Source organism: Gallinula chloropus (genome assembly GCF_964237585.1).
Source record: "Gallinula chloropus genome assembly, chromosome: 1".
NCBI classification, from domain to species: domain Eukaryota; kingdom Metazoa; phylum Chordata; class Aves; order Gruiformes; family Rallidae; genus Gallinula; species Gallinula chloropus.
Window position 1 is genome coordinate 75,306,687 of NC_140085.1, and position 10,570 is coordinate 75,317,256.

Genomic DNA, 10,570 nt, shown 5'->3' on the forward strand with positions numbered 1-10,570 from the left:
TAGTTTGCAGACTCTGCCATGATAATTCCCAGCCTACTAAGATGCTGTGGTTAGCATGTATGAGCCAGAACTGCACTGTGCTAGGTGCTGTTCAGATGCCAGAGGAAGTGAGGTGTACTTCCCAAAGAGTTAACAAACAAGCAGGAAAGCACTGAAGAAATGAGAATAAGCACAAGAGACAAAGTTCATAAATCTCAGGAGATGTATACCCTGGCACCATCAGAATGCCATACTTACTGACATACCTGCTGGCCACCTACACATGACAGCTACACCTTTTGCTCAAGAGCAAGCAATGGATCACTGGTCTCCTTACCAGCAGTTTAAAAATAGGCACAATGACTGTAGCCGATATTTTTTTGGGAAAGATTTGGGAAAGTGCAGTTATGACGCAAGTCGGTGATGTATGTTTGACCCCACTAGGTAAAACTCCACCACACAAGAAGTTTGTCACCCACCTCAGCACTGAACTTCAATCCCAGAAATCGGCTTTTTATCATTTACAGTGTCAGGATAAGCAGTCTCTGCCCTTTAGATCATCTTTAAGAATAAGAATAGGTTATGTTCATTCTAATAAGGGGTCCTGCTGCTACAGCAAGCTTCACTCTACTTCCCTCCCTGAGGCTATTGATTACATGCCAAAGCTACTTCCTCATTTAAGTGAATCAGCTGAGAAATGGCAGGATTGACCGAGTGTGGTTCATGTACAGCTCATCATCCTCAAGTGCTGTAGTTTTTTAGTGTGTTATGATCCATAACCCAATTATAGTCTACTTCATTTTTCAAGTGTATAAGCTTACATATGCCCATGCACGTCCACATATCTCTTTTTGTGAATGCAAGCACTCCCCACACACACATTTCCTATTGAAACTATTGCCTCCTGCTGCTGTTTGCAAATAAATCATGTCCCATATGCCATCTTAAAAGTGGTTAGACTTCTGGGAAGAGTAAGATGGCAACCTTCTCTTAGGATGAAGGCAAGAGAGACCTACAAAAGGAGAAAAGTCTGTTTGTATTTTAATCAGTGAAGTCAAATTGACACACCCGGAGTTCTTTGTTCTGTGTGCAGACTTCTTACAGATTTCCAGGGAAGTGCTTTTGAAATGTAAGTTTTTTTAAATGCCAAAGCAACAAGTTATAGTAAAAATAAATGGATTTAGGGACCAGAGTCACAAAGACACAGAGAATTTAAGGGTAAAATCAAAAAACCTTTGGAAATAAAACTATGGAAATTCAATTTGGGATCTGGTTCATTTCACCTGGTGTTTTCTGTGTCCAAAGACAATGAAGATACACAGGCATCTCCAGAGATTTCAGTCATCGTCTCTTAATGCTCTACACCTTGTCACCAGAAGGTGCTCTTTGAAGTCCTATTTTTCTCCACTCTATAGGAATGATCCTAGTCAATAGCAATTAGTGACATTTGAAGTGCCCTAGGGATCCTGCTTGCCTTTCTGCTGCTTCTGCACAAGTCTTGGGTCTCTTGGAAGCCCTGTGTCACAGCTGGCAGTCCAATCTGCATTTTTCAGGTGCTCTAGATGGTGTTTGGGCAAGATAGCCTGTCTCTTACCAGTGGTGGAAACTAAACACTTTACTTCTAGACAGCTTAGTCTCATTGAGCCATCTGATGTTTCAACACTGAAACTCTTTAGTTTAAGAGGATGCTGCCAAGGCCCTGCATCTTTTAAGCTGATGATCACCTGACACTGCAGTAAACCAATTCAGGTTCTGACCTGTCCCATTCAGCTCGCTCCTACCCTCCAGGCAGCCTCAAACAAGCCCTGGTCTCTACAAAAAGGCAGGTGGAACTCTGGCAATACAGCCAGGTTTGGAAGAGAGAGTGAGACTCCAGCAACACCAACTCAGAGCAGCTCAGACTTTGCAAAGTGGTCAAAAGATAAGAAAAACTGAAGTTGTTGTTCTACAGTGTAGTAACAAAAAAAAAATCTTTCCCCATACCTCCCATTGTCTTCCCCTTGTCCCCAGTTCCAACAGAAGCGGCTGAGATGGTTGACTTCACAGTTTATATTGTGTTAACTTGTCTCATTAGAGTGGCAGGACAACCAGGGCTTATTTTCAGTGTCAAACACGTTCTGGTTTTCCTACCAAAAGCAGAACCATTATGAAGATAATATACTTTACACTGGCCAATACCAAAGGTAGAATGTTAATTTTCACAGACTCAGTTGTATGTTTTGATTCTGGCCCTGTGGTCTATGCATAAAGCAAGGCTCTGAGGTTGCTGCAGAAGGGAACAGATGAGTAGCTTTATCTTTTCCAGGTCTCTGCTGGTTAAACATCTCCTGAATGCAATGCATAGCCCCTTTCTAAGGCTAGGGGTTAAACATCATCAAGAAATGTCTCTGATCTGTCAGAGTGAAAGGAAAAGAGCAGGGAAAATGTAAACTTCACATTGAAGTAGATGCAAATAGAATCCTTTCTGCTGGGTAGGGTGCATCTTCTTGAAGGATAGTGGTATAACAGCAGTTCCCTGCAATCATGAAAGCTGCATGAGGCCAAAACCTGAAGTTGCCTCTCATTTCTTGCATCTATACCAGAGTAAGCTGCAGCTAATGCTACATCTGTGTATTTGATGAACAGTTCTGTCTGGCATGATCAGAGAACAGAGCAATACTCTCCCGAAGCAGGAGAGTGATTGCACCTTCTCTAACAGTGTGCTTCAGACCAGTCTCTGTAGACACGTCGTGTCAGCAAAAAGCTCGTAACAAGCCTTAGCAGTGCCTGTCTGCACACTCCTCACTCAGATTCCACATCTTTGAGCATGTCTTGGTCACACATATGGGCTGACCTGTATTTTTTGTTACACCACAGGCTAGTCCTGCTTGTCAGGCTGCTGCAGTAAACTTTCTACTGGCCAATCTTCTAATCACCGAATTTCTGGTTCCCTGTTTGCTTTGCTTCCCCTTCTGCTCCCCTCTTCCATTTTACAAAGGAAAAAAATGAGGGAGCAGAGATGAAAACCCTAGCTATAGAACCAGCAAGGCTGGATATCAAGTGTGATTAGCTCTTTGCCTGAGGACCAAACCTGCTATACATGACTGTGATGAGTCCAACAATCACTTAGCAGTAGCATATGGAAATGCCTTCTCTGATTCCTGCTTCCTACTTTTTTTGTGTTTACTGCTCCACTGCTTGACCTATTCAATCTGGGCTTTTACTCCAACCAATCTATAAGACAGACAAGTCTTTCTGACTATTAAGGGTTGGGGTGTGGGGTGTTTTTGGTTTTTTTCTTTTATTTACTCAGCTTTATATTTTTCTTGTGTGTAAGAAAACTAGATAAAATATATTGTAAGAGAATCAAGTAAGAGGCTGAATCCTCTACATGTATGCTAGGAATAACCTGAGGCTGGCAACACCGGATAAGTTAGTTTTTTCTTTATGTTGGCACATTATGACTGGAGACTAATTTACAAACTTTTCTAGCTCCCACAATGGATAGCAATCTGATATATGTTAGTTTACCCTGAGTAAACACACATCATCCATATTAATACCTGCTTCTGGCTGTGGTTATCGATCATGTAGCAAGAAGTGACGTATTGCAAATGCACAGGGCTGATGCTGATGTATTCAGAAGGTATTCACCTGGCTAATGGGGTGCATCTCCAAGTGTATCCATCTTTCAATCATTTTCCTGACTTCCTGCAAGACTACAGGTTTCCCTCAGGAGTCATCAGACCTTCTACTTCTTCATCTACAGGGCTGACAAGAAAGCCCTTTAGACTCCTCCGCCCTGACACAGAAGGGGAGGGTACCTTCACTCTGAAGATTTAAAAAGGGACCCCCAAACCTGTAGGAGATCTTGTGACACATTATCCCAAGAAAAGAAGACTGAAGGTTTGCCTCTGAACTAAGTATGAAGGTGAGTGAGACTCTTTTGGTGTGCCTGTATGAAAGATTTTCTTTGCAATTTATGCTTTTTCATGTAAGTATGATATTTAGGAACTGCAGGGTGACTTTACAAATTTTAGTGTAAAAATAACCTGAGAGGAATATATAGTTATATTCAGTGTGCTTGAAACAGGAGCATAAAGAAAAATTAATATCACAATGTGCTCTCAAAACCAGGATGAGCTAGACCACTGTGAATCATGTTAGATGCTCTCTGTTGCCCATTGCTGTTATCAATGCATGAATGCACAAGAGAGGTGCAACTTGTTCGCAGAGGATTCATGCTCAATGCTTTCATTTGCATGTGTTGCAGCAGTGAACAAACTCCAAGAATCAAACTAGCCTCTGTGCAGTCATGGTTGATGCAAATAGGATGCTAAGTTTAAAACTTTCTTTTCCTGAGGAAGCTGTGATTTGCTCTCTTGGTCAGTCGGTTGGTTGGTTTGTTTGGAATGGCAACATTTGTGTGTCATTTAAACTCTGTAATTCAAAGTTTGGTAGGAACAAGATACATTTTATACCATCTTTCCCCCTTAGTTTGTACATTATTCTCTATTTCAATTTTTGAAGGATCTAATGTTTGTGTAAAGGGGTGCACAAAAGGTGCCTCCCCTGATGGCAGTTCTTACCAGTATATAACCTTTACAATGAATATGAGTGAAAAGAATAAAGTATGCTTGATTTAACATTCATCCTCCCATCAGATCGCTCTGTATTGAAGCTGAAACAGCCACAGAGCTAGAGGAGATTTGGCAGAAAGACAGGGAGAAAGGAGCAACTGGAAAAACCCTCACATTTAGATTTGAAGTTGGGAGGACCTACAGGTCTGAAAGGCTTTTTCTGTACCTTGTGGTTCTTTGTTGTGCACAGGGACTGCGAAAACTGACAGCATCTGCAATGGCACTGTTCCTGGCAGCATCGTTCATATCTTTCTCCTGGAGTGCACCTCAGGTAAACAGCTTGTTCAGGCTGAACGTGCATCATCCATGAATCTCATAGGTTTGTGCCATTTAAACATTTGTACTAGTTAGTAACAGCACGTACCATTGACACGTCTCTTTTCTCCTTTTTGGCATAAAGGTTTATTTCCAAAGGAGAAACTGGACTCCTCAGGCTATGCTCTATCTGAAGGGTGCACGTAAGTCCCAAGCTCTATCCATTTTGAGGAGTTAACTTCCTCTACCATTGGATTATTCCTGTTCTGCTTGGCTCCACCCAAGCAGTAAATGCCTGCTGGTGCTGTGGATGTAGACGTTCTGAGGCCTGCAGGGATGTGCCAATTGTTATTTCTTCTGGTCTCTGAAACAGTGGCATTGGCAGTAGTATTTTTATTTTTTAAAGAAATCAAGGGTTGGAAGAAGAAACGCAAACCAAAGTGCTGCAAATGTAGAGAGTTTGAAGTTTGATTGTAAAATCTAATGGAAAATCAGTTTCTTTATCTGAAATAATCTTAAAGGGTGTTTAAGACACACTGGATACAGTTGTAATTCCTTTTTCTCACTCAGGCTTTATTAAAACATCTCAAACAATAGGAGAACACACATTCCTATTACAAGGATCTTGCATCAGAGTTGGTATTAAGACCACAAGCAACCTCTTCTGAGGAGAGCTTGGATGAGAATGTATTATCTACACTGTGGTGTTAAGGTTGTGCAAATGACCTTTGAGCTTCTATTTTTAGTCCTGAGTTAAATAAGCATTAAATATAAAGATAAAATTTAGAGCCAAAGAGAGATATTGTCCTTTGCTGCAACCTCATGAAATGTAACAGAAATATTTTAATTTTTTAAAATTTTTAAAAATTCTATTCCAAATTGTTGTTTCAAAATTAAAAGATATCAGGTAGTTAAGTATTAAGAAAGCAAGAGAAATGGCTTTCTTGAAATTAAAATAAAATACTGAGGCTTACAATCCTGAGAGAAATGCAAAAGGGAGACAAATACAAGTAACAACAGCAGAAAATAAATACAGGCTCCAAACAACTGTTAGTGTAACTGAAAGAAATTCTAATGATATTAATAAAATGATTTCTACTCATAACAGCAAAGAATTTGGCCCCTTTTTTGTTATAATTAATTCTTACAACTGAATAATAGATCGTGTTACTTCTGTATCGTTCTTACTGATGCATAGAAAGTAATGTGATTTTGGTTGTTTTCTTCTTTTTAAATAGAAATATCGCTTTAAAAGGGAATACTTCATAGTCCAACAAAGAGATTGAAGGCTTATCACTAATACAGCAATTGAGAAAAGAGTGAGGAGAAGACAGTAAATTTTTCCCTACATGGGGTTCCGACACCAGTTTAATATCAGAATGAAAAGTGCTGAAACACTGGTTCTATGGGATAAATTATGTCTGGAGTGTTCCAGTTTAGGATGTGCTATGACTGGGGGATGAACCCAGGATGGATTTGTGCCTCCCATGTTAAGTATGATGCATTTTTGTATTTTGAAAAGACTACTTTAGAGATTGTAGCACAGGAATTACAACAGATGTGGGAGGTTGTTTTCACCCTTTTCCCAATGCTTTTGTAGAGGGACGTCGATTCATCTCAGATGAGAGCCAGCGGAAGGATCTGTATGGCAGAATGCAGCTTGGTAAGTACACGTGCATGGGTGTATGGAACACATCAGTCTTTCCTCAGGTTGTGGAAGAAATTTTTGGAAACAAGAGGATTTGCTCTCCTGGAATTATGTTCAAGGAAGCAATTAAACTCCCTTTTGTTAATTACTTCATTCCAAAAAGCACTTGATAAAGACTGACTTTCCTCTCTTGTGTGCATGTGTGACTTCATTTACACAAGTGATCTTTCAGACTGCCCTGGCTGTTTAGTGAGATTATCAGTGGTACTTTTTACTTTCTTTTTCCACTAGAAAAAATCAAACCAGACTATTAATTTTGCTGAACCAACAAATAACAAAAGTAGTCAACATTAATCCATGCTAAACAATGTTTATGGAGGAAACGATGTGGTAGTAAAGTAAGGAACATGTGTGAAAATAAAATGTTCTCCTTACCTTCTAAGGTACTTTAAAATAGCCCCCTTTTAAAAAAGATTGCTAGTGTTCTGTGGTAGATATTTGGCAGGCTGGTTTTGAGCAGAGAAAGATACAGAGCAAAGGAGACAACAGTATTTTTTTTCTCTTTGGGTCTCTATTTATGGACATAAAAAAGCAAAGAACAAAATAAAGAAATGCCAGTAAAGACTAACAAAACATGAACTTCTCATTTTATAATTCTAGAAACACGCAGCCAACACACAAATCCTTTATCTTTTTCTGAAGCTGCAGCACTGTTCCTCAGTTCCTTACGGAAAGCACAAGAAGGTAAATGCATGTCTTGCCTTATTCTAACTTTTAAAAAATGGGTTTATCAGTATTTCATTTACTAATCAATTTAGTAAATTGATCTAAAAGGCCTGGTTTGAAATGAGATATTATTCCACAGATTGTGTTGTATTAGGGTGTACATTTACACAGATTAGAACATGAATCAGATAAATGATAGTAGGTAAAGTTTTGCATATTCTGTTTTTAATTTGCTTTTCAGATTTCTATTGACTCTATTTATATTCAACAGAAAGTCTATTTTGAATTGAATTTTCCAAAACAAAACTCTACCAGAGCTCTTTTTTTTCTGCAGAATATTGTTTCTTGTGAAATGGTCATTCCTTCTTTGGCCCTTACATCCCGGTGCAAAGGCTCAAAAGAATCCTAAAAAGCCTCAGCAGAGTTGCCAGGGATTCACATCTGGCTCCTGAGAGCTCTGTCACTGGTACAGCTAACAAAGCATCCCAATGACATTTAGAGGCAGATCCCTGAAATAGCCTGAAAAATCCCATAATTCATCCACGTGTTCCCAGTGTCCCAGAAATATTGCCTAACCCTCCCAGCTCTGTCTCTTTACCACCTGCTTCATCATCACCTGCTACACGCTTCCGGTTCTCACTTCAGAAACTCAGAACCCACATCTGCCTTCCACAACACCCCCTAGCGTAACCCAGCTGCCCAGTCAGGCTTCAATAACTTGCATCCCCTTACTTTCATATCACACCCCCATAGATGACGACCCCAATTTTATATTCCCCACCTCCCTCACCCTGCTATAATTCACTTTTCCTCCTTAGAATCATAGAATAGAAACATAGAATGTGTAGGGTTGGAAGGAACCTTTAAAGGTAAGTCATGTAGTTCAACCCCTCTGAAGTAAGCAGGGACATCTTCACTAGAGCAGGTTGCTCTTGAGCCTGACCTTGAACATCTCCAGGGATGGGACCTCCACTACTTCTCTGGGCAACCTTTTCCAAATATTTTTTTCCTAATATCCAACCTGAATCTCCGCTTTTCTAGTTTGAAACTGTTCCACTTCATCCTATTGCTATGTGCCCTCGTGAACAGTTCTTCCCCAGCTTTCTTGTAGCACCTTCCAGATACTGGAAGGCCACTATAGGGTCCCCCCAGCCCCTTCTCTTCTCCAGAATGAACAAGCTCAACTTTCTCAGCCTGTCTTCATAGGAGAACTGCTCCAGCCCTTTGATAATTTTTGTGGTCCTTCTCTGGATACACTCCAACAGGTCCATGCCCTTCTTGTGTTGCGGGCTCCAAAGCTGGATACAGTATTCCAGGTGAGATGTCATCAGAGCAGAGTAAAGGGGCAGAATCACCTTCCTTGATCTGCTGGCCACACTTCTTTTGATGCAGCCCAGAGTGCAGCTGGCCTTCCGTGTTGCAGGTGCACATTGGTGGTTCATGTCCAGCTTCTCATCCACAAGTACTCCCAAGTCCTTAGACCAGCTTTCCTGCAAAGCCATTATCCTGAACCCCTCATGTATGCATCTGATGTGCACATATCAGGCTGACACCCTAAATCTATGCTATCCATGCCCTCTGTCTCATCTCTTCACATACATAGACTAACTTTTGGAAATGGAGCTAGGAACAGGGAAGTGGTAAAACAACAATACACCCTACAGTGCTGTGGAAAGTCTGTGGTATGCTTTGGCCCATGGATGCTGTGGTGGCTGTTGCAGTTTATACAAGCCCAGGAGTTAGTCTAAGTTATGCTCTTCCCCTCAGTGGTTCTGGACAAGGAGGAACTGAAGGTTCCTTTGTTTCTTATTGCCCCAGTCGTGAGTTCCTTATTCAGACTCTTAATTTCTGTCATCGTGACAGGAAGAAAAAGTGCTTTACTTGAATTAGGAAATGTGAAGTAAAACCCTAGTAAAATATGAGTAGTTTTTTTCCCTTTCACACAGTCAACTGTTAACTGACTAATTGCCTTTGATACCATCAGCAGTGGGTAATAAAGAACTGCCTTGCCATCTTTGTAATATCACTACATCACCTCTCCTTAGTTATCTAAAGTATGCAGCTTTCCTGAAATGAAAAGAGGATGTGAGAAACACCTGACAATTTACCTGGCGTTTGTGTAGATACACATGAATCACTTCTGTCTTCTCTGCTTCCTAAAATCTCTCACTGTACCTCACATAGCACTGTGGCTCTGTGCTCAGCTGTCTCTTCCCTGCCCTGGCAGAACTCCATTAACGAAAAAAAAATAGTGTCTTTTTGACTGAGAAAGGCAGAATTAAAAATGAACATAGTGCTTTAGACAAAAATATATGAGTTCTAAAGATAAATGAAAGAAAGTGTCATTTGTGTGCTAACAAAAAGAGAAAATCCACTGAAGATCACAATTCATAAATTCTAGTGGTAATTTCCTGCCTGATATTGCTATTCCACATGAGACAGTGAACAGAAACAGCCGCCTAAGAAGAAAGGTGACATATCTGAGAGCCCTAAGCAGAACTAGCAGCTTGTTTGAAAAATTCTTTGTGGAATAACGTTGCCATCATTGTAGTAAGGAATAGCAGTCAAGGGGAGACAGTCAAACCTGCGTAAGCTCTGCACATTCAGAAGATCACTCCAGATGATTTTAAAATCCTCTTGACTGAGACAAATGCAGAAAAAAAAAGAACAAATGCATTATTTTCTTCTGCATGAAAAATTTGTGCCATGTGCTAAGATATCCCCCTGGATATGGTTTTTCTCTTTGCTCTTCAGAAAACAGAAAAATTCCTGCATTCAAAATGAGAGAAGTTATTATTTCTACAGATGCTTGTGTCTCTTAGCTAAGCAGTCACATTACACTAGGGCTGTGCCTGAGGCACATCTGTCTCCTGAAAACTTTGGTTGTCAGAACTTTCCTTTGTCTACAGCTTATTTTTCCCCATTGTGTTTTGTCTTACAGTTGAAGAAGAAAACAGCGATCACCCTCGCTACTTGACAGATAATCTATCAAATTGGTGAAATATTTAAAACTTCTTTAACATTTGTATTGCATATACCCTAAAATCATGGTTTGTGTAAACAGAACATTTCATCCATCCTCACTTATGTTCCCAAAGGATGATGCATATACTCACTGCAACATTCTGAATGCAAACTGATTAAAAGTTATCAGTTCAGCTAAGGAAATTATTTATAAAGTTTCTGCTTTGTTTAGTCCATTTTGTATATCTCACCCAAAATCTAAAATAAATTGTACCATCTTACCTGAAAAGATGATTAAAACTGTCTCTTTGGACAATTACTTCATTAAAAACAATTTTTCATTGGAAAACATTTTACTACCTTCCACTCAGCTGTATAT

General features: G+C 40.0%; 1 protein-coding gene across 1 annotated transcript; it reads left to right on the forward strand.

Moving 5' to 3' along the window:
* Positions 1 to 3,883: 3,883 nt before the first annotated feature.
* Positions 3,884 to 10,227, forward strand: SPX (spexin hormone; the record flags this gene model as incomplete). The annotated part of the gene is made up of 6 exons (XM_084269213.1): positions 3,884 to 3,889; positions 4,789 to 4,869; positions 4,999 to 5,056; positions 6,454 to 6,516; positions 7,162 to 7,245; positions 10,169 to 10,227. The coding sequence occupies 6 exons, from the start codon at positions 3,884 to 3,886 to the stop codon at positions 10,225 to 10,227; spliced, it is 351 nt and encodes a 116-aa protein (XP_084125339.1).
* Positions 10,228 to 10,570: the final 343 nt, after the last annotated feature.